The 24972-nt window shown below is 41.8% G+C and overlaps 1 protein-coding gene across 2 annotated transcripts in view; it reads left to right on the forward strand.

Annotated features, from left to right (window-relative positions):
- The window catches only part of RAB3GAP1 (RAB3 GTPase activating protein catalytic subunit 1), a 69487-nt gene extending 45025 nt beyond the window's left edge, over positions 1-24462 (forward strand). The window contains exons 16-25 of one of the 2 annotated variants that reach the window (XM_084892254.1): positions 4138-4192; positions 4397-4768; positions 8698-8835; positions 12098-12325; positions 16249-16345; positions 16440-16543; positions 16683-16798; positions 19552-19654; positions 22894-22914; positions 23741-24462. In XM_084892254.1, coding sequence (XP_084748380.1) covers positions 4138-4192; positions 4397-4768; positions 8698-8835; positions 12098-12325; positions 16249-16345; positions 16440-16543; positions 16683-16798; positions 19552-19654; positions 22894-22914; positions 23741-23977 — 1471 coding nt within the window. In that variant the 3' untranslated portion in view covers positions 23978-24462. The remainder of the gene's footprint in view (positions 1-4137; positions 4193-4396; positions 4769-8697; positions 8836-12097; positions 12326-16248; positions 16346-16439; positions 16544-16682; positions 16799-19551; positions 19655-22893; positions 22915-23740) is intronic. The other variant, XM_084892255.1, reaches the window with a different exon arrangement.
- The last annotated feature ends 510 nt before the right edge of the window (positions 24463-24972 follow it).

Consider the following 24972-nt stretch of genomic DNA (forward strand, 5'->3'; position numbering starts at 1 on the left):
TACAAGTTTTTCCTCAAGAATCTCTAATAACATTGAAAATGATCCTAATATTTGTAGTAAAGTAGAATATAGTATTGCATATATTGAGCATTTTCAATTATGCTGATGTTTATGTAATACTGTACAGCAAACTAAATGGAAAGAAATACAGCCAAATGTCAAGAGTAGTTTTCCCAGTGTGAAATTATATTTTTACTTTGTTCTTTCTACAATACATTTGGGCATTTTCTAAATTACATGTTGTAAACATATTTTTTATATTTGGAGAGAAAACATCTAAAGTTCATAAGCTCAGATATTAAACATTACCTGTGAATTTTTGTATAATTTATATTGACATTTCACTTAATTACAGAGGAGAGTTTAATTAGCATAAATGTTGATTACTGCGAATCTATCCTTTCTAAGGGAGGAGACTCATGATATAAGTTTTTTTTTTTTTTTTTTTTTTTTTTTTTTTTTAAATCAATCTTTATTGTTCATATTATTACAAAGGTTCCTCATTTCTTCCCCCCTCCACCAGGTTCCCACCCCACCCTCTGCCCCCTCCCCATCCCCCATTGTCCTCATCCATAGGTGCACAGTTTATGTTCAGTCTCTTCCTCCCTCCCTTTCCCCGATAGTAAATCCCTTTTCAGATAGTAAATCTGTTGCTTAGCATTTTCTCATATCAATAATACCTCCACATGCCCAATGATACACTTCACACAAAAGACATTTTCAAATAGGTCAACCAGCCTCATCCAGGCCCCACCCAAGGCACTCACAGATCAACACCCCAGCGCTATACTAACTCAACACATCCAGATCTAAGCCTTCATCACTTGATTCAGCAGACCCTCAAGTTCCCTCAAAAGTTTCCAGCCATGTCTGAGAGGCAGCCGTGGGCAGGTACAGGCGAAGAGCGAGCTGTTTCGGGCCTGGCTGCTCCGGGCCTGGCCTCTGTTGCTCTGGTTCGTTCCACAACCAGCTGCTCCGGGTCTGGTCACTGCCGCTCCCGACCTAGTTGCTCTGGACTTGGCTGTTGCTGCTACAGGCCTGGCCGCACCCGACCCGGCTGCTCTGGGACCGGTTGCTCCGGTCCCGGCCGCTCCGGGCCTGGCCGCTCCCAGCCTGTCAGCCGCTGCTCCGGGCCTGGCCGCTCCCAGCCTGGCAGCCACTGCTCCTGGCCTGGCCGCACCAGACCCGGCTGCTCCGGGCCTGGCCGCTCCCAGCCTGGCAGCTGCTGCTCCGGGCCTGGCCGCTCCCAGCCTGGCAGCTGCTGCTCCGGGCCTGGCAGCACCAGACCCGGCTGCTCCGGGCCTGGCCGCTCCCAGCCTGGCAGTCGCTGCTCCGGGCCTGGCCGTACCAGACCCGGCTGCTCCGGGCCTGGCCGCTCCCAGCCTGGCAGCTGCTGCTCTGGGCCTGGCTGCTCCCAGCCTGGCAGCCGCTGCTCCTGGCCTGGCCGCACCAGACCCGGCTGCTCCGGGCCTGGCCGCTCCCAGCCTGGCAGCCGCTGCTCCGGGCCTGGCCGCACGAGGCCCGGCTGCTCCGGGCCTGGCTGCTTCCAGCCTGGCAGCCGCTGCTCCTGGCCTGGCCACACCAGACCCGGCTGCTCCGGGCCTGGCCGCTCCCAGCCTGGCAGCTGCTGCTCCGGGCCTGGCCGCTCCCAGCCTGGAAGCCGCTGCTCCTGGCCTGGCCGCACCAGACCCGGCTGCTCCGGGCCTGGCCGCTCCCAGCCTGGCAGCTGCTGCTCCGGGCCTGGCGGCACCAGACCCGGCTGCTCCGGGCCTGGCCGCTCCCAGCCTGGCAGTCGCTGCTCCGGGCCTGGCCGCACCAGACCCGGCTGCTCTGGGCCTGGCCGCTCCCAGCCTGGCAGCTGTTGCTCTGGGCCTGGCCGCTCCCAGCCTGGCAGCCGCTGCTCCGGGCCTGGCCACACCAGACCCGGCTGCTCCGGACCTGGCTGCTCCCAGCCTGGCAGCTGCTACTCCGGGCCTGGCCGCTCCTAGCCTGGCAGCCGCTGCTCCAGGCCTGGCCACACCAGACCCAGCTGCTCCGGGCCTGGCAGCTCCCAGCCTGGCCGCCGCTGCTCCGGGCCTGGCCGCACCCGACCCGGCTGCTCCGAGCCTGGCCGCTCCCAGCCTGGATGCTCCGTGCTTGGCTACTGCTGTTCTGGGCCTGGCTGCTCCCAACCCGGCTGCTCTGGACCGGGCTTCTCCGGGCCCAGCCACTCCGTGTCTGGGTGTTCCTGGACTGGCCACCCTGGGCTTGGCCGCCTCTGCCTCAGGCCTGGCTGCCACTGCCCCAGGTCTGGCTGCTCCAGTGCTGGCTGTTGATGCTCTTGTTCTGGCTGCTGCTGCTCTGGGGCCTGGCCACTGCTGCTCCGGGCCCAGCTGCCACTGCCTTGTGCCTGGCCACTCTAGGCCTGGTCGCCGCTGTTCCAACATTCTGTCCCTTTTTTCTATTTTTTTTTTTCTTTTTTTTTAAAAAAACAAAACGCATTTATGTTGCAATGTTGGCTGGTGCGTTGAGTTCTGACTTAGTCTTTGATTTTTCAAGATCTTCTTTGTATTCTTTCTTAAGTAATTTTACTATCATTTGCTCTCACTTGATTTCTTCACATTGAGAACTTCTTTGGTTTCTTCCTCCTTGTCCTGGGAGCTCAGCAGGTTGGCCTGTGGCACCCCTTTGTTCTCCACAGGCTCCCACGCTGCTCCAGCCTGTTGCCGGGGTCGGCGCCGCCCAGGAAGCAGCCCCCATCCTTGGCTCCGTTGCCAGCACTCAGCAGTCAAAGGCTCAGGGGCACCCCCCCCACTGGGGGCCCCGTCGCCCGGCTCCTTGCTGGCGCCCGGCTGGCTGGTGTCCGGCAGGGGCTCCTGCTCCTCGTGGCGTTCCTCCAGTCTGGAGCTTTCTTTCTCCCTCCCACTAGGGGAGTCCAGGATCAGAGTCAACAGACTGTCCTCTGCGCACAGTGTGCGCGACTCCGGGGGCTCGGCCTTTGGCCGCGCTCCCAGGACTCCACCTCACAGCTCCGTCTCCCCCTGCCCGAGCCTGGGTCCCCAGGGACTGGCCCAGACCTGGAGTTCTGGGCGGTCTGGACTGAGGCTCAGAGCTGCCACCGGAGGCTTTGTTTCTTCTGGCTAGGGTAATCCAGCATCAGAGTCAACATTCAGTCCTCTGCGCGCCATGTGCGCGCGACTCCGGGGCCCCGCATTTCGCCGTCCCCCGGGATTGTCTCCCCCTGCCGGAGCCTGGGTCCCCAGGGTCTGGCACATAACTTGGGGCTCAGCGCTGCCGGTTCGGGGGTTCAGCCCAGGCTGGGGGTTCTATTTCCTTCCTGCTAGGGAACGCCAGGCAGCACCCAGCCCTCTCCTCCTCTCCGGCTGCGACCTCTCCGCGCGCGCGTGCGTGCGAGCGTGCAGCATGTCTCCGTACCTTAGGCTTTTTTTCAGCTCCTCTGATTTTCCTTCTGGTTTTCTCCCTCCTTCCTATTGTAGAGTTTTCAGTCAGTCGACTACCTGTAGCTCTGGGCAATGTCCACTCTACATTTTAGTTGTATTCCCTTGAAATTGTTGTGAGCTGCTGCGGCTAGGTGTATACCCGAGCAGCCATCTTGGATCCTCCTCATGATATAAGTTATATAAAATGGTGACTAATCCAAAAATGTTTTTACTCTATGTCATTTGCCAGTTTATCCTTAGCTGATTACTGGAGACTTAGTGGTTTAGAATTAGAGGCAATCCAGACAAAAGAGAAGTGGAGATTGGTTGTTTTATATTGAGAATTCACTATAGTAATAGAGAACTAAAAAGATCGTCTAATCTGTTTTGGGTAGTATGAAATATGGTATGCCAGCTACTTCCTGGGGTGGATTTAGAGATTTTTATTCTAAGTTTCTATTAGCTTGAGTGCTATCACTACTTTACTCTTAAGCTTTGAAATATCTGTTATACTTGCTATTGGTGATTTGTATACTAGGAGGTTAAAAAAATTCTGATCTTTTAATCTTATTTGCCCCATCTCAGTTATCTTCCTTATATAGCTCTAGTTTTAATTTCTTATCAATATGGCTAAAATTTGTGGAAGTATAAAAACTGTGTATATCTGAAGCAATTTCACTAAAACTAACCTTTGTTTTCTCATTGCTTTATTTGATAGATTAGCAAGTGGCCCCCCAGATCTAAGATGCTGTTTACTACATCAGAAACTGCAGGTAAAGATCTTTCAGTGACAGTGTTTAATGTGATCTTGAGTCAGTTGGAGCTTACTTCTGATTATAGGCCATTCTTTTTGTGCTGTTGTCATTCACAACAAGTTGTAGGGGAAGGGTGGAGAATGAAAATTAAATATTCAAGCAGTGGGTTGATTTTTATTTTACTGTAACGAATTCAAATATATATATGTCTGTTTTCTTAAGATGTTAAATTGCTGTATTGAAAGAAAGAAGGCACGTGATGAGAAGAGGAAGACAAGTATTTCAGATAATGTGACTAATACATATCCAAGGGATGCTGGAAGATCTGGAGACCAGCTGGGGCCAGATAATCTAAAAGATATGGACAAGGAAAAGGGAGAGGTGGGAAAATCTTGGGATTCTTGGAGTGATAGCGAGGAAGAATTTTTTGAATGCTTAAGTGATACTGAAGAATTTAAGGGAAATGGACCAGAGAGTGGCAAAAAAGGAGGACTTAAGGAGATGGCAAATTTAAAGCCAGAAGGACGACTCAACCAGCACGGGAAACTTACACTGCTGCAAAATGGAGAGCCTCTCTACATTCCTGTAACCCAGGTAGGGCATGGACTGGCACATTAAATTTTAATTTTTAAAAATTCCTCTGTTGTTTATATAACTTCATTCTAATAGACGATTGCTTTGGATAGGGGCAATTCTTTAAACAGCCTATGTTCAGAGATCTAAGATGTGAAATCTAAATAATAAACTATTGGTGCTTTTGGGTCTACTATTTCTCAAATTGAGAAATGTTTTGAAATTTAAATAGATAGTAGCTCATATTGTATAAGGTGATATATTATTTCTTAAACTGAATAGTGAGTACTCAGGTGTTTAAAAAAACACACCAACAATCCAAAATATGGAGGGGAAAGAAAGTAGGAATCCTTTAATTTGAGCCATTTTACACCATTAGTAAGTAGAACAGCAACAACTCAACACCTAAGGAAGAATAATAGTTTTTGTTGAGTTGTTTTAAATTATCTTTTTATTGATTTCTGTTTTAAGGAGAGAGAGAGAAAAACATCTATGTGAAAGAGAAACATCAATTGTTCGCCTCCGACATACACCCCGACCAGGGATCAAATCCTTGCCGGAGTATGTGCCATGACCAGAATTGAACCAGCAACCTTTCAGTGCAGAGGTCAACACTCAACCAACTGAGCCATATTGGCCAGGCTGTTGCATTATTTTTACTTGAGTAATATCTGAATATGTTTTGTGAAAAACTCAATTTAGAAAATGTGAAAGCCACCATCCATAATTCAATTCTTATTCCTAGATACTTCTAGGAATACCACTATTACTAGTTTGGGTTATAAATTTTACTCTTAGTCTATACATTGATATACATATGTATATGTACATGATACATAATTTTGTGGATTTTTTTAAAAAAATAATGTGTATTAGTGTATAATTTTTTGTTTAACCTAATATGTTATGAAGGTCTTTCTATGTCATTACATGTAGATATATTTTGTTTCTTTAGTTTTTTTTTAGTTGCTATATAATATTATATGGAATGGGAGAACCACAGTTTATTTAGACATTTTTCTCTTTATGCATAATATATGTTATTTGCAAGTTTTTGTTATTACAGTGTTACATTATAAATTCTTATAGTTCTTTGTGTTTACATCTGAGTGTTTCCCTGGGGAAGAAATTGAGAAATGGAATTGCTAGATAAACAGCATTATGTTATAAAATTCCTCTACATAAAGGCTTCCTCTATCTTACACTCCTGTCAATAGTAAATATAGGAGTAAGGGAATATAATTTTCTCTCCAACTTTCCTTTATCACTTTTTTCCACCCATAATTATGTATTGAATACCTACTGTAAGCCAACCACTGTTCTAGTCTTGAGGAATTTAGTAGCAAACTAAGGGATTATGTGGAATAAGCTAAAAGTATTATACATTGTTGAAGAGAATATAAATTAGTAGACAGTAAGGTTCTTGTCCTTGAATTAATTTATTCATATTTTACTTAAATAATTGACACATCCAAATATTTGCTCATACAGTAGGCAAAAGTAGTATCTCAGTGTTTTAGATTGTGGTAGCATTTTTAAGCATGTGCCAGGATTTCTTCTTCACAGCAGTATGATACTGAATACTTGAGTGATGGTCCAAGGTCATAGAGCTGGGATTCATATAGAAGCGCAGACTCTGAACCCCACTGTCATACTGCTTTCCAATTACTACTCAACCCTCAGGATCAGTGAGAAACTTTAAGTCTTGCATGTTCATTGTAGAGGGAAAAAAACCTTCATAATTTTATAATCCAGAGATAATCACGATTAGAGCAGTTCCTTTCCATTTTTCCTCTATCAAATCATTTCCCTCTTACTGTATATCCATATTCTCTCCACTTTTTATACTTTATAAATAGTGCTGCAGTGATATTACTAGAACTGGAACTGGAATTATTGGATCAAAGGACATGATCATAAGTGCTTGCCATGTATTGGTTGCCAAATTGTTGTCTGGGAAGCCAACAATGTTATATTCTCGTCTGCAGTGTTTGAAAGTGACCCATTTAGATTTGTTTAGAAAATTAGGATGATACCAAAAAAAAATGTTATTTTCTTTTGTTTGTTGCTGTGAATGCCATAGCTTTACCTTGCTTCTACTTTATTTATGACAGATAGTTGTGAAAAGTAATTGTCCTCAAGACAGTGGTAATTAACCAGGGAGTGATTTTGCCCCCAGGGAAATTTGGCAATGTCTGGAAACATTTTTTGTTGTCAAGAGGTGGAGTGGTACCACTTGTATCTAGTAGGTTGAGGCCAGAGATGTTGCTGAACACCCTGCAATACATAGGACAGGCCCATGGCAGAGAGTTACCCAGCCTAAAATGCCAGTAGTACTAAGACTGAGAAACCCTGGTTTATAGTCAGCTCCTAAAATCTAGAAGAAATCCATTAACAAATGTTCTAAATACTTCTACATCATACTCTATTATCTAAGAACTAGGGGCCGGGTGCACAGTCAGGGGTGCCTCAGCCCAGCCTGTCCCCTCTCACATACTGGGAGCCCTCAGGGGATGTCCTACTGATGGCTTAGGCCCGCTCTCCAGGGGAGCGGACCTAAGCTCCAGTCTGGCCTCCCTTTGCGGGATGCGACCAGTCTGATCAGGGGGAGACACCAGCCCCATCACCCCACTGCTGCAGCCACTGCCAGTCACCACAGCCACCAAGGTATTTTCATCAACACAGACTCCAGTCCCTTCACCATGAAAAAATAACAACTTTCTTTAAGCATTTTCAAGATGTGTCTTTCATAGGCTATGACATTTCTTTATTTTTCTTTTTATCCTCACCTGAGATATGTTTCCATTGATATTTTCCCCTTCCCTCTGATCCCAAGCTCAGTCCCTGCCCAAGCCTAAAGCCTCCACCCCAGGCTTTAGGCTTGGGAAGGGGCTCCCTCCTCCCTCCCACCTCTGATCACAGGCTCAGCCCCTTCCACGGAGGCTTTAGGCTTGGGAAAGGCCCCCTACCCCTGCCCCTCCAGTTGCTGGCTGGGAGTGACCAGGGTGCCGAGGAGGTTCCTGGGACCCAGGTATGTATGCAAATTAACTGCCATCTTTGTTGGGTTAATTTGCATATTCACTCTGATTGGCTGTGGGTATAGCAGAGGTATTGTCAGTTTACATGTTTCTCTATTATTAGGTAAGATAGAAAAGTTCAGTTTTTTTTCTGACTTTAACTGCAAAACAGGAGAGCTTGTTTGGTTAATTTCTGCATTGTTGAGTTTTTAATATTTCAATGAAATCAGCTCTTAGAGAACTTTCCTAAAGCCCTTTGAAATTTTCCAGATGTTTTCTGTCACTCTTTTAATGATTCTACAGTGTACCCTCCTTTTAGATTTGCCTTAGCTTTTTGGGGGGAGCGGGAGGGACTTACCACTAAAATATGTAATGTCTCTGATTCCCAAAACAAAAATCCACAACTTCTTATGGGAATTAGTAATTAGAATGTCTTTTGAACCTAAACTCTCAAAGCAACTCCTACAGCATAAAACTTAATTTATTTGGGGGCTTTTAGTTGGGGTTGAATTCATTTGCCTTTGATTTTCATATATATATCAATTTTCTTCTCTTATTATTTATAATAAAAACCTTATAGCAACTAGTGATATCATACATAAAAATATCATTAGGATGTTATTTCTGTATCATTAGCAGACAGAAAAATGTTTAGTGCACCCAAATTTCTGTCTTGTAGCCATCAGTTCTCACCAAGGGGGACGTAATGATCCTATTTGTTGGGGTTGGAGACAGCCTGAAAATCATATTTATTCTTTTTAATTTGGTACGTTTCTATGTAGGTTCCAGAAAACTTGTGAATTTCTCTCAAATTTTTTCCATACATCCCTTGGGACTACTAGAGCTGAGATAATTGTTCTTTGTTCTATTTTTATAGCCCTGCTTTGTCCTCACAAAGGCTATTGCTGAGCTTTGTCCTTTTGTGCTTCACAGGAGCCAGCACCTATGACAGAAGACCTGCTAGAGGAGCAGTCGGAGGTTCTGGCTAAATTGGGCACCTCCGCGGAAGGGGCTCACCTCCGGGCACGCATGCAGAGCGCCTGTCTGCTGTCAGACATGGAGTCTTTTAAGGTGGGTCACACTGTCAGGGCTCAGGATTCTCTTTTGAGTTATTCTGGGATGAAGCTGTGAAAGTCACTCAATAAGGTGGGATGAAGACCTGAATGTCTTTTTTATTAAAAGCTTTTATTTTATTAGTAGTTAATAACACCTGCTTCTATCCCCTAAAGGTTATATTCAAAGTTGCTTCTTGAGTTTAAAAAAAGAAAAAGACAATCTTTGAATAATAGTTGAAAGTTGAGACTTGACTAATTGGGCTGTCTTCCTTCCTCCTTTGTGTGTGTTCAGCCAATATCATGCAAGGCTTTTAGGAAACCCTTAGGCTCTAACATAGGTTCCTTTGTTCAATAGGCCTTTGACATCCTACTTTGTGACTTGCACTGTGATTAGATAAGTAAGAAATACAGTGGTTATTCTCAGTGACAGTCTGAGGTTGTATAAATAAGTGTGTGATGAGTTCTTTTATGAAGGCAGGTCTAAGAGGGGACTAACTCCACTGAGTGGGTCATGGCAGGTTTCTCTGATGAGTCCCCATTTAGGATGAGTAGGCATTTGCTCCCTACTCATTTTAGGCCTGTATCTAGCCATCGAGAATTCGGAGAATGGTGACATGTAGCTTGCTAACTGCAAAACTCAGGATGAAGAAAAGTCTTTATTATTATTATTACTTATTTTTGAAAGAAGAGAGAAATCTATGTATATATTTTTGAAAACCAAGTGGGTAGTTCATTGGACCACAGGGCTTCCTTTCTACTGCTGATCCCCAGAATTGTCTCCCAGACACAGACTTTCCTTTTTACTCCGTCGCACCGTGATGGTCCCCACGGCCCCATTCTACACCCCTCCTCAGTCCTGCTCTGTGCTATAGGCCAGCCTGAGTGTGAGTTTCTCCAACATAAACACCCATGAGAACACATGCCACTTTCATCTTCCCAGCTAGCAGGTTTGTGACAAAAAAGGAAGCTCTTATTCCCTGCTTATTCCCCCCATAGTTACTAAAAGAAAAACCTTTAATAAACCGCTTAAGAGCTGCATATTTCCCTTAGAGACAAACGATACATAAAATGTGTGAGTTCTTTTGTGTTGTGAAATAAGAAAGAGAGATGTGTTGTTTTAAAACAAACAGTTGGCACTGTGAATAAATAGAAGTCAGTTGGGTCCTGGCCAGTGTGGCTCAGTTGGTTGTAGCATTATCCCATAACACCAAAAGGTTGCAGGTTCAATTCCTGAGAGAGGGGAAAGTCATTTGGCTCTCAGGGCATGTGTTAAATCAAAAAGTAAATAAGAGACTTGCTTAAGGGAGTGTGTGCACAGTAGGAAGTTCTAGCCTGCCCAGTGGCTCTTTTGTTGTTGTTCTTTTAATCTTCACCCGAGTTTATGTCATTATTTTTAAAGAGAGAGAGAAACATTGATGTGAGACAGAACCATCGATCAATCGCCTCCTGTAGTCACCCCAGCCAGGGGTGGAATCTGCAACCTAGGTATGTCCCCCCCCCTGGGAATGGAACCTACAATATTTTGGTGTATGGGGTGACACTTAACTAAGGTGACCAGACATCCCGCTTCTGGCGGGACAGTCCTGAAACTTTGCAAAAATCTGGACTTTTTTAAAACGCCGCGGGAAGCGGACAAATTGTTAAAAATTGGGATGTCTGGTCACCTTACACTTAACCACTGAGCCACTCTGGCCAGTTACCTGACCTCTAGCTGTCCTGTCCTACCACAGTATCCTTACAGAGGCAAGTACAGAATGAAATCCAAATTGGAACTGTTCCAAAAAACTTCTCTTCAAGTCTGCTTGCATTTGGTCTAAGGTTAATTTAATTTAAAAAGAAAGAAATGACCTTCCGCATAGCACTTCTTTGTTGATGTTTACATGACTTACTATTTCAGGCAATTAAATATAGTACTCATACAGGAAGATTATGTTGTGGTAGAGAATATAACCAAAAGGTATGTGTTTAATGTGTGTACACGTATCCTTTGAGTATTAGGGGACAATACATATACCCATCCTTAGTACTTTGCTAATATATTACTGTACACTTGCAAAAGAGAACTCTGTGCCTTACTACTAACACTGGGAAGCCTCTAAATTTTTCTTTTTTTTTTTTTTTTTTAATATATTTTATTGATTTTTTACAGAGAGGAAGGGAGAGGGATAGAGAGTTAGAAACATTGATGAGAGAGAAACATCGACCAGCTGCCTCTTGCACACCCCCTACTGGGGATGTGCCCGCAACCAAGGTACATGCCCTTGACCGGAATCGAACCTGGGACCTTTCAGTTCACAGGCTGACGCTCTATCCACTGAGCCAAACCGGTTTCAGCGGAAGCCTCTACTTTTATTCCAGGCTTGAATGTGTAATTACTTAAAGGATTTTGAAATACACCCTTGTAAATTCTATAGAATTATTCACTGAATAAAAATTTAATTAGTTAGATTTCAGAAACCTGAACAATAATAGTTTGAATTTCAATTCCTTAACAGTACAAAAGCAGTTTATATGAGAGTAATGTTGTACATAAAGCACAAGGATTTGATGGCTGAATAGAACATTTTTGAGGTTAGCTGATATTTACTGCAGTATTGATTTATCGAGGGGGGAAAAGAGCAGAATTTTTCCAGTATTGTGTTGTTATTCTTTCATGTTGTGTATTATGTAATTTACATGACCTGTAAACTTTATTTGATACTTTTCTAAGTTTTTAGTAGTTATACTATAATTTTAAACTATGTTACTTAACTGTTTAAGACAGTGGTCAGCAAACTGCGGCTCGCGAGCCTCTTGTGGCTCTTTGACCCCTTGAGTGTTCTAACGCCACTTCTTCAAAATAGACTTGCCCAGGCCGAAAACCGACTTCTGCCCATGGACCACGAAGTTTCAATCGCACTGTACATGCGCGCCCACGTGTGATATTTTGTGGAAGAGCCACACTCAAGGGGCCAAAGAACCGCATGTGGCTCATGAGCCGCAGTTTGCCGGCCACTGGTTTAAGAGAATTATTTTCACTTTACATAAAATTTTTATTTCCAAATTCTTCAAATGGAAGTATTTTCTTTTTCTATAAAATAGAGACAGCAAAAATAAAATGCTTTTGGTATTTTAACATTTGATCTGTTTTCGAAGTGACACCCAAACTCATGTCACATATTAGGTTTTATAAAGATTAGGTAGGCTTTTTGTGAAGGGAAAAGTATGATCTTGCAAACAGGTTTATCAGTAACTGTTGATTTTTATTTGGTTCTGCTGAATTTTTGGCCTTGATTTAGGCAGCTAATCCAGGTTGCTGTCTGGAAGACTTTGTGAGGTGGTACTCACCCCGGGATTACATCGAAGAGGAAGTGATCGATGAAAAGGGAAACACGGTTCTGAAAGGAGAACTGAGTGCCCGAATGAAGATTCCAAGCAACATGTGGGTGGAAGCCTGGGAAACCGCTAAGCCAGTTCCTGCCAGAAGACAAAGGAGACTCTTTGACGATACACGGGAAGCAGAAAAGGTAACTGAAGTTTGTCTATCTAACTCTGAAGTGGTAGTTATTGTTCTAGCATTTAAAAAACTCACTATAAGAGACATGAGATCTTTGGACACTCTCGAGAAGCAAAGCATTGGAACTTAATGAGCTTTTTATGTACCTACTATTTATATTCAAGATTTCAGAATTAGTTGCAGTTAGCCCCAAAATAAAATATCCATATTTTATAGAGAATGCTTACCATTGGACTGTCTCATCTCACAGCATATATCAAAAGCCTTAAAAATGGCTACGTCCTTTGACCTAGCAATTCTACCAATAAATTTATTAAGGAAATAATTATTTTTTAGTGAAAAGTGGGTATATAACCAAAGTTACCAAAAATAAGCTTGGTTCAGTAAATTATGGTATGATCATTTAGTGAAGTGCTTTTCAGTTACTAAAAAGTATTTTGAATTCTAATGAATAGTGGTAGCTGCCTGATATCAAATTGCCCCATATACCCTCCTACCCACCATCCACTGGCCTCCCAAATAATCCCATATACTTAATAAGTAAATAAACCCATGCCTTAAGCATTACTAGGAGACAGAGATTACAATGACCTTCAGATTAAAACTATAAGTAGAGAAGCCAAATTCCAATGGAATTCCCATTGCTGCAGGTGCCACGTCCAGCACAGCTAGAGTTCAGGATCTGAAGAAGGGGCCGCCGCACACAAATGAAAACCTAGACAAGAAATAAGAATTTAGAAGGCATGGGGGGGGGTGTGGGGGGGGGACAGGTGGAAACCTCTCTCTAGTGGAGAAGCTCACAGACTTCTGCCAGTCTGCTTTTTATTTACTTGAATACACATTTGCCCTTTAGGAATGGATACAGGCATATCAAAGGTAAAATTTGGTAAACAGTAAAAGGATTATCAGGGAAGGGAATTGCTTTGAGGCATTCAGCCAACAGCAGGGCAATATTATAAAGGACAACAGAGGATGAGGGAGGTTCGTAAGTTATTTTTTTTGTTTATTGATTTGGGAGAGGAAGGATGAGGGAGAGAGGGATAGAAATATCAATGATGAGAGAGAATCACGCCCCTTACTGGGACTAAGCCCGCAACTCAGGTATGTGCCCTAACCAGGAATGAAAACGTGACCTCCTACTTCATGTTATTTAAGATTTCAGAATTAGTTGCAGTTAGCCCAAAAATAAGATATCCATATTTTATATAGAGAATGCTTACCATTGGACTGTCTCATCTCACAGCATATATCAAAAGCCTTCCAATGGGTCTTTTTGCATTCATATGCTAACTGCTGTTGGTTTTAGTCTCAAGCAGCAGGAGAGCATGGACAGAGAGTTTCAAGCAGAGCTGAGGGATACAGAAGACTGACAGAGCACAGAGTCACCCCAGAAAGAGAGAACTTAATACCGGGCACCAAAGTACTTGGTACAGGTAGAGCTTGATAGTTCACAGCATGGCTTCAGGGAGAGGTTTTAGCTTAAGCTGGATGACAAATGAACACTTAGAGAAACTGTCTTGGGAAACCAAATATATAGAGAATCATTGATACCCCTTAGAGATAAAGCAATGATGGGAAAGAAGGAAATGAGAGGGAAATTAAGGATCATGCAGAAGTGAAAGACAAACAAGGCCTGGCCATTGTGGCTTGGTTGAGCATCGACCCATGAACTAGGAGGTCACGTTTTCATTCCTGGTTAGGGCACATGCCTGAGTTGCGGGCTTAGTCCCAGTAAGGGGCTTGATTCTCTCTCATCATTGATATGTCTATCCCTCTCTCTCTCATCCTTCCTCTGCCAAATCAATAAACAAACAAACAAACAAAAATAAATAACTTACAAACCTTCCTCATCCTCTGCTGTCCTTTAAAGAACTGCAGAAAAGGGGCACTTTCAAATTGTGGCATGACTAGGTATACTAAAGAGCAGATCACATCCATACAAAACTATTAAAAAAAAAAAAAAAAAAATGCCGGTGGATCAGTTAGCTAATAAAAACATTTCCCAGAAAGTTGACCATGAAGCAGAAAATTGTTAACAGCACTCCATATATACTGAATCAGATATCTTTAAACAAGCATGGGGGATATGAAAAATCACTTTTAATCAGAAATACTAAAACCAAGAGCAAAAATGGACCCCAAAACTGCAAAGTCGTGAAACCACAGCTGGTTTAACTCAAGATAGAAATCGAAGAAAAAGCCGAAACCGGTTTGGCTCAATGGATAGAGCGTCGGCTTGGGGACTGAAAGGTCCCGGGTTCAATTCCGGTCAAGGGCATGTACCTTGGTTTTGGGCATATCCCCAGTGGGGGGTATGCAAGAGGCGGCTGATTAATGACTCTCATTGATGTTTCTAACTCTCTCTCCCTCCCTTCCTCTCTGTACAAAATCAATAAAATATATTTTAAAAAATGAAATCGAAGAAAAAGACACCATATCAAAAATAAAATCTAAATGACAAAAGCCCAAGAGAGAGTAGATTTTATTTAAATATAATATTTAAAAGGCAACAAGAAAAAGTGGCAAAAGGACTAAAGAGGGTTGGAGAGAAAATAGTAGAAATGGAAAATAGGAAAAGTAAGAATAATACTCATTTTATCGGAGTCCTTGAAGAAAAATCAAAACACTAGCCTTGGTCAGGTGGCTCAGTTGGTTGGAACATCATCCCGCACACCAAAAGGTTGTGGATTTGATTTCTGGTCTGACATATACCAGTCAATGTTTCTCTCCCTCCCCCTCCTCCTTTTCTTCTCTCTCCCTCCCTTCCATATTCTCTCTCTCTCTCTCTCTCTCTCTCTCTCCCCCTTTCCCCCCCCCCTCCAAAAAAAAAAAACCACCATAAAAATATATTCTCAGGTGAGGATTAAAAATAAAAATCAAAACGATAAATGTTTAAAACTGCAATCCAAGAATATTTAAAAAAAAAAAAAAAAAAAGGGCATCACTTGTGCTAAATAAAAGCCAGTGACATCAGACCTGGTTAATCCCTTATCTCCTCTCCCAAAAACAATCTTAATCAATTGGCCACGCACCAATCTGTCACCTGGGCCCTCTACCCCCATGGAAAGAAGAGTCAATCTGTGTGATAAAAATGCTGTATTTTTTAAATCAGAAAGCAAAACAATTTCCATTTTAGAAAACAAAAACAAAAACAAAACAACCAAACCAAAAAAATCAGTGGAGGGTACCTAGAAATGTTTAGAAATAATAAGTGAGAAAAATAGGTCACAAACAGTATTTTAGACACTTCATATTGGTTCATTTAATACATTATGTGTGCTTGGTATTTTGAAAAATTCTGCAATGAAAATGTTACACCATTAATAATTCTATCTGTAGGTGGTATGATTTACAGGTAGTTTTTATTTTCCTTGTATTTTCCTAATTCGATGCATTACATATGGAAGTGGGGACGGGGATATGAGAATATTGACCCTTATTGAGGACAGAGTAAGCAGTTGTCCTCAGTAACATTATTCTTACCTTTGGCAGTAATAGCTGTTTGCCTGGAATGTAGGCGTAGACACCAAGAGAAGAGAGCTCTTCTCTACTTTTGTTACCGATGTGAGTGCAGTGGTCCAAAGCAGCAATTTTCAGCCGGTGAGCCGCAAGAATTTTTAAAGCGTGCAACACCTGACTACTTAGTCAGGGACAGTGACCTCTTTTCTCTTAGATTGTCAAATAAAAAAATGACAACAGCCAACACAACAATAGCTGTCTGGTGTGAATGAATCAAAGTTATACCTATTTTTGGTCAGATTTGCAAAAAATATATTTTTTGGTGTGCTGTAGAATTCTAGTAATGAGTTTATATGAGCCATGAGATGAAAAAGGTTGAAAATCACTGGTCCAGAGGATTTTTTGTTTCGTAAATGGCTGCTTTATTCGCAGGCAACTCCATTGCTAATTTGTCTGAGTCTGTGCCTCCTCCAGGTGCTGCACTATCTGGCAATGCAGAAACCTGCAGACCTTGCTCGGCACCTGCTACCTTGTGTGATTCATGCAGCCGTGCTCAAGGTAAAGGAAGAAGGTAAATGTCCGTTTTGATTAGTAATTAGTTCATTTCTAAAATGAAAGTGTATTTTGTCTAACTTATTTAATGATGGTTTTGATCTTCTTAACAGAAGGTCTGGAAAACATTTCTTCCGTTAAGAAGATTATCAAGCAGATAATATCCCATTCCAGCAAAGTCCTGCACTTTCCCAATCCAGAAGACAAGAAACTAGAAGTAAGTTGGGTGGACGGTCAGCATCTCGCCAAGTACTCTCTCCTCCCTGTGGGCAGTAATTACTTTCAAGAAACATTTTAAAAGGCTGAGCCTTTCTTTGCTGTTTTCCAATGTATGACTTCCCCTTTTCTACTGTTAGGAAATCATCCATCAAATTACTAATGTGGAAGCCCTAATTGCCAGAGCCCGCTCACTGAAAGCCAAGTTTGGAACTGAGAGATGTGAACAAGAGGAGGAAAAGGAAGATCTCGAAAGGTAATTGCTATTTGACTCGCTTATTTTTATCTGCAGTAGGAAAAGACACCACTCCTTTAGAAAATTTTAATGAAATGTCAAGATTCTTTGTGATACGCTCCTATTATTTGTAATAAGCATTGGCCAGATTCAGAGAAATAATTATCATGGGATTTGACCTTTACTGTATTTCTGAGTGCTTTCTAGTGTTTCCATTGCTCCCACTTGCAGAAGCAAGCCTCCCAGGTCTCTCTTCCTAGCGAAGTCCTTGTTTGCTCCCTGAGGCGGTGCCTGCACCTGAGGATCAGCCGTTAACTGTCGCCAGCACTGCTCAGAGCTTTGCTTGCAGCTCTCACTGTTCCTTAACCACAGTCTGAGGGGTTCTGCAACCGTAATTCTGCTCAATATTCATTTAATTTTTAAAAATACCCGTGAGAGCGAAGATGCATTTTCTGTGCACCTTGCAAATATGTGTGGAGAGTGACCGGGTGGCCTCTCCAGGTGAGGCGAATGCCTGGGCCAGTCTCTTCCCTGGCAGCACCGTTATCAGGGAGCCTTCAGTGTGAGGGCTTTTCTGTTTGTGCCCATTGAAATGACATGTGTTGCTTTAAAGTGTTTCCAAATTAGCTACTTCAGTAGCTTGAATTTGTTATAATGTTAACATCAGCAGCAGCCTTTTCACAAGGAATGGCATTATTGATGCTAGAAAATTAATAGTATATGACAAGGCATTTGCTATAGCTTCTAACAAGATTTTGTTTGAATTTTGTATCTTTTGTTGAGTGAAATTTTCTCCCAGCCTTCTTTGTTCTTGAAAATGCCTTTTTTTTTTCTTTCTTTTCTTTTTTTCTGAATCTACTCTTTTCATCAGTTTATTATGTTAACTAGATTCCACATATGAGTGAGATTATGTGATACTTGTCTTCCTCTGACTGGCTTATTTCACTTAGCATACTACTCTCCAGGTCCCTCCATGATGTCTTAAAGGGTAAAATATCCTTGTTTTAATTGCTGCATAGTATTCCATGGTGTAAATGTACCACAGTTTTTTTATCCACTCACCTACTGATGGGCACTTGTGCTGTATTCAGATCTTAGCTATTGTATAATTGCACTGCTATGAACAGAGGAGTGAATGTTTTTTCTGATTGGTGTCTTAGGATATATTCCTAGAAGTGGGATCACTAGGTCAAATGGAAGTTCCATATTTAATTTTTTGAGGAAACTCCATACTATTTTCTATAATGACTGCACCAGTCTATATTTCCACCAGCAGTACCCTAGGGCTTCTTTTTCTCCACATCCTCACCAGCACTTGTCATTTGCTGATTGTCATTTGTTGATAGTAACCATTCCGACAGGTGTGATACCCCATTGTCATTTTAATTTGCATCTCTGATGATCAGTGAGTTTGAGCATTTTTTCATATGCCTCTTGGCCATCTGTATGTCCACTTTGGAGAGGTATCTATTTAGGTCCTTTGCCCATTTTTTAATTGGATTATTTGTCTTGGTTTTGTTAAGTGGTATGAGTTCCTTATATATTTTGGATATTGACCCTATATCAGCTGTATCATTGCCAAATATGTCCTCCGATACAACAGGCTCTCTTTTCATTTTGTTGATGGTTTTCTTTTGCTGTGCAAAAGCTTTTTATTTTGATGTAGTCCCATTTGTTTATTTTCTCCTTCGTTTCCTTTGCCCTAAGAGATATATCTGTAAACATATTACTACGAGAGATGTCTGAGATTTTGCTGCCTATGGTTTCATCTGGGATTTTTATGGTTTTCTGACTTACATTTAAGTCTTTTATCCATTTTGAGTTTATTCTTTGTAAGTTGGTGATCTAGTTTCATTTTTTTCCATGAATCTGTCCAATTTTCCCAGCACCATTTATTGAAGAGACTGTCTTGACTCCATTGTATGTTCTTGCCTCCTTTGTCAAATATTAATTGAGCATAATGGAAAATGCCTTCCTTTTAAATGAGCAGAATGAGCTCTAATCAAGTGAGTCATTTCTAAAATAGCAGTATCAGTGAGCAGGCAGTGCGTGCTTGGCGGTTCTGCCTTTGACGCTCTTAGCTCTCTTCTACAGCTCTGTGATGGACTTGACAGTACAGTATTTCCAGCACAAAATGGCACAGTTTACACTGCCCAGCAAAACATGCATTTTGTGCATGCACGCACACGTGCACTTATACACCTCAAAAAACCAAAGCAGCCCTGACCGCTGGCTCAGTTAATTGAAGTATCATCCCAGACACCAAAAGGTTATGGTTCGATTACTGGTCAGGGCACATAACCTAGGTTGTGGGTCCAGTCCTCTGTCGGGGCATGTACAGGAGGCAACTGATCAATGTTTCTTTCTCTCTCTCCCTCTACCCCTTCCTCTCACTTTCTCAAATTAATTAAAAAACAAATATATCCTTAAGTGAGGATTTAAAAATATCAATATTTTCAAACGAATAAAAACAATTAACATGGATCATTGCTTTGTTGTATAAATGAAACTGTGTTTTTGTTATCAACTTTTACTGAATATTTCTTCTTGCACTTTGACAGAGATGGGCTTTTCACAAATTTTATGAAAATGCTTAAAAGGTAGTAAGAATTATCATTTGAGTCGATTTTAATTCCAAATATCAATTTATCCTGTTATAAAATCCCACTCCAGCCATGGTAGTTGAGCCAGTATCATTGTGAATGTTTGTCCACAGAATTAATCTGGAGGACTGATGGGAAGTGAGCGGCTCACCTTCCATTCTTTCTCCCCAGGTTTGTGAGCTGCCTTTTAGAGCAGCCCGAAGTGCTGGTGGTGGGCGCGGGAAGAGGACACGCCGGCAGGATCATTCACAAGCTGTTTGTGAACGCACAGCGGGTACGTGAGGCTCGTCTCTGACATGCTGTGGCTTCGCCAGCCCTCTGCCCAGTGGGGCGCTGTTTTGATTCCGACACATGGCTGCTCCTATAGCTGCTGGCCCAGTGTGAGCTTGGGTATTGCGGTCAGATGTTGCTTTCTTAATTTGATAGGGACTCAATGGCCAATGGCCAGTCCTGTGCTGTAGGAAAAAATGTCCCCTACTTTTAAATTAGAATGGGGCTCAGTCTTACTGGTCAGACTCCATGTACAGCAAATGGTTTCACAGCTTAACTCTGAGTTAGTAAATCCAACTGTTTTTATAACGGCGAAGAGTTTCCTAGGGAGGAGGCGCAGGGTTTCAGAGTTTGGGGGTGTAAACAGGCTTCACAGAAGAAGCCTGATTTGAAACATCTTCTTTAGCATGACTTCTGCTATGGAAGCACAGGTTTAGAATCACATTGTACCTTCTGACATCCTAAAGCACTGAGATTGCCATTTTCATAGAGATGCTGCTAGTTAGCCTTTGTACTGATGCTCTCTGTCCCGCTCTGTTTATGGGTAAGAAGTGCTGGCATCCCACGGTGACCTCATGTCCGGGCTCGTTAACCCTAAAGTTTCTGTTAGAATATTACCCAGTGCACTGAGTCCCGGGGCCTTTACCTGACACTGAGGGCCCTGGAATGACCCAGATTTGAAGGTATGATTCTCAGAATCAAATAAGAAAAATACTTTAAATGGATTTACACAAGGAGTAAAAACTTCATAATCTCCTTTGAGTTTATCTGGAGTATTCTATATCAAAATCATGGCCAAATATATTTATCTGAATTTTTAGGAAGAATTAAAACCTGAGGTTATTTATGAGGGTAGCTCTTTAAATTTAAAAATTTCCAGTTAAAAACTGAGAATTTTAGTTCCTTATAAATGCAAATTCTAGAAAGCAATAGATAATTACTTTGATTTGTTTTGTTTTTTTGTCTGGCATGAAAGCAAGAACCAAGTTTGTTTTCACACCCTGTGTCTTCGCCTGCTTACTCACCAGATTGCTAATGAGCTCATTTCTTATTATGAGAAATATGAACTTTCTTTCCTCATGTTGCAAAAACTCTCCTCAGTTTCTAAAATGTGTGTATTAAGAGGATTTAAAACCTGAAGTATTCATATATTTAATGCTGAGAGAGTTACTTGTTTTGAATAGTTAAGCAAAATTATTCTCCCCAAAATGGAAATAGCGTCCAATCTCCCCTCCTCCACCTCCCAGACTATAAGTAAAGACTCATTGTAAAAATTTGGGCAACACAGAAAATTCTAAAGGAATCATTAATCACATTAAAAATTAATCACATTAATCTTACTCCCCACTAAAGATCACACCAGCATTTAACAAGTAGTATATACAAATATATGTATATTTTATAAAAATAGGAATATATATATATATATATATATATATGAATATATATATATATATATATATATATATATATATATAAAAGCCTAAGTAACCATTAGGACGGAACAACCAGTCAACCAATCGCTATGATGTGCACTGTCCACCAGGGGACAGACACTTAATGCAGAAGCTGCCCCTGCTGGTCAGTGCACTCCCATAGCCAACCTTCCTTAGCCCCTCCACCCAACCAGCAAACCTCCCGTTACCCCTCTCCCCAGCCGGACAACCTCCTGCAGCCCCATAAGCCTAGATTGCTAGCTAGCCCAAGGGACCCCACCCAGGCATGAATTCATGCACCGGGCCTCTAGTCCTATATAATAAAAGGCTAATATGCAAATTTTCCCTTCAACCAGGGGGTGCGGCCAACTAACCTCCCGCATCCCTTCCCCTAAGTCAGCCAGACCCCACCCGTGCACAAATTCATGCACCAGGCCTCTAGTATTATATAATTTATTTATTATTTTTGATTTCCACACAATATAATTATCTTTCTACATCAATAAATATAAGAATGTATCATCTTTTCAGGGCCTCATCATATAGCCAATCTGAAATTGTTCATTCATCCCACATTACTTCAACCTTCCATACCTTGTGGTGAATGTTTTCAGGGAATTGGCAGACCAATCCATAAAACAAGCTCTTGTTTGGTACATTTCTCAACTCAGTCCTTAAATGTCTGGCTAATGAAAACCATTCAAGTTTATTCTTTTTTTTTTTTCATAACCTTGTATGTCAGTTTATTAATATAGGCACACAGTAATTTTATATATTCATACATTTTAGCCCTGGCCAGTCTAGCCCAGCAATTAGAGTGTCTGCCTGAGCACCGAGGGGTCATGGATTCAATTCCTGATCAAGGGCATGTATCTGGTTTCAGGTTCACTCCCCACCTCCTGTCCAGGCAGATGCAGGAGGCTACCAATCAGTGTGTGTCCCTCACATCAATGCTTCTCTCCCTCCCTCCCTCCCTCTCCCTCTCTCTCTCTCTCTCTCTCTCTCTCTCTCTCTCTCTCGCCCTCCTCCCCACTTCCACTCTCTCTAAAAATCAATGGAAAAAATATCCATTGGTGAGAATTAACCCAAAAAAAAATCATACTTTTTTGTTGTTGTTTTTGTTAATCCTCACCTGAGGATATTTTTCCATTGATTTTTTTTTTTTTTTTTTTTTTTTTTTTTAGGGAGAGTGGAAGAGAGAGGGAAAGACAGAGAGAAACATTGATGTGAGAGAAGCACATCGATTGGTTGTCTCCTGCACAAGCCCTGATCATTTTAATTTTTCAGTAAAACTCAGAGATTCTTTGCCCAACCAGTGTGGCTCAGTGGTTGAGCATCAACCCATGAACCAAGAGGTCACTGGTTCAATTCCTGGTCAGGGCACATGCACAGATTATGGACTCGATCCTCACCTAGTAGGGGGTGTATAGGAGACAGCTGATAGATGATATTTCTCTCATTGATATTTCCATCTCTCTATCCCTCTCTCTTCCTCTGTCTCTTAAAAAAAATCAATAAACATTTTTTTTAAAAAAGAGATAGATTTTTGTTAAATCATTTTCCCATTAAATGACATTCTGTATGTCACCTGTTGAGCCATCAGATGCATGAGTAGTGGGTATGTCTGCTCAATTTGATAACTAGGTGTGTTGAATGTTTGTCTTGATAATTCTTTTGATAGAATCATGTTCCTTAATGCAGTGCATGCTATCTGAAATAATCTTGAAATTCCTTGTCTCTTTTTAAAACCATCTTGCTTGGTTTTGTTTCCCTTTCATCACTGTTTCTTTTCTCACCCTTTCTCAAGCTGACTGAATCTTCTGATGAGGTAACAAACAGCCTTGTCCCTCATAGTTTCTTGTTCCTTCCCCTCCCTTTAACTTTGTAAGATCATTAAAACTATCAACCTCTTTAATAGTTTGGATTTGACATACCTTTCTTGCTGATTCTTGTAAAGCGTAGTTTCATATTTCCATTGCCAAAAATATTTTTTTTCCAAATCAAGAAATACAGTGATCAGAAAAATGAAACAACTGTAGTGATCAGAGTTAAAATTAAGACTAATTGAATATGTATTTTATGCAATTTTAATGAGAAAATAGATGCCTTTGATATTGAGAACTTGGCTTTTGTTGCCATTGCTACATTACGTAGACCTCCCTGCTGCCTCACATTAGCTGCCCACAAACAGAACCACTGGCCCCAGTTGTAATTCAACCAGTGAACCTTAGAAAGAATTGGAACCCGGCATAAAACACCTTTCTGGCCTCTGAGAGAACCAGCTCCATTACTGGACTGAGGACGTCAGACTCTGTCTTGGGTCTTTGCTAGAAGAAACACAGAAAGCAGCACATTTTCCTTCTTCATCAGATGTTTGAATATTGCCCCCACTTTTCAAAGCAGATTGCCTGGCAGTCATTATCCCTTCTGTCTCTCTCTCACCAATTTATTTGTAATCTCTGGCTGCTCATGTAATGTTTCAAACTTCTTGTATTTTCTGTGTTGTGTTCTTGAATAATCATAACATAGTTGACAACATTACTGAATAATGTAAAACATTTTTCTTCATTTATCATGTTTATTCATCTGTCCTTCATAGTGATCTAAGTTTAGCACCGACTTGATCTTGAATTTAGCATTTGATTCTATTCAAGGCTGCAGCCATGGCTCCACCGGAGGAGGAACCGAAGAGAATGGGCTCCGCGGAGGAGAGAAGGCAGAACTCGGTGTCAGACTTCCCACCCCCTGCTGGCCGGGAGCTCATCCTGCGCACCACGGTGCCCCGCCCCGCCCCCTACTCCCGGGCGCTGCCTCAGCGCATGTACAGTGTTCTCACCAAAGAGGATTTCCGGCTGGCGGGTGCTTTTTCATCAGACACCTCCTTCTTCTAGTTCTTCCCGGGCCCCCCATTGTGGCTTCATTGCGCTGACCCCTTCTGTGGGAAGAGGTGGTGCCGGTCAGAACCTGGAGGCATGAAGAGGGCCTGTCCAGTTGAAGGATCCAGCATCGTACTGGCATCTGAAAGACTGTCTGGTGCCAAGCTTGGGCTAGGTAATAGCTTGTGGGGCCCAAGGTCATGGGCTTGAACTGTTGATTTTTTTCCTCAAAGAAATGGCCCTTGGGGTGGGGTTGGGGACCAAAAATGCAGGAGCTCTCTGTGCTCACTCCGGCAAGATTGTGTTCATTTATTCTTTCTGTGACTGCCCCTTAGGCTGTGGCCTTGCATTTATAGTCTGTGAAAACACTTCATATTTTTATTAGTATCAGGTATGCAAAGTAGAGGATCTGTTAACTCAGATTTCTGGGTATTTGGGAGGTAGAATCTATTCCCAGAATCTGTGTTTTTAATATATTAAATGACATTCTGTTTATTCAATCACCTGGTCACCATTTTTATTATACTAATTAACTTTTGATGAGCATTTTGAATACTCTTAGGAGAAATCCTAGGGTTTCACATAGTTTATGTGTGTTTCTGTATATGACCTAAATGTATTCCTTCTGATAAAACTATATTAAATGTCACTGCAAATTAGTTTGTTACCTACTAGTATCTTGTAAGGCTTCTCTTACTTGTTTTGTTTTGAGTGCCATGTAAAAGATAGCCTGCAAATTATTGTTCTCTCCTTCCCTTGTTGTTCAGTATGCATTCCTTGTGTGTGGTTTATGGTTGGATACCATATTTAATGAAGTATAACAAAAATATAGTCTTGGTACATAGAGACTATCACGCAGTTAGTATAATTTAGTATATATGCTAGTATAATGAATAGAAGATTATTTCAGTGAACTATTTTACTTTTGTATTTTAGTTAAAATGAAAATAATTGATGAGGATATGGAGTGGGACTAGCATAAGGATATCCACAGAGTACTTCTAGTTGTC

This window comes from Pipistrellus hanaki (genome assembly GCF_964339955.1).
Source record: "Pipistrellus hanaki genome assembly, chromosome: 8".
In the NCBI taxonomy this organism is placed as follows: domain Eukaryota; kingdom Metazoa; phylum Chordata; class Mammalia; order Chiroptera; family Vespertilionidae; genus Pipistrellus; species Pipistrellus hanaki.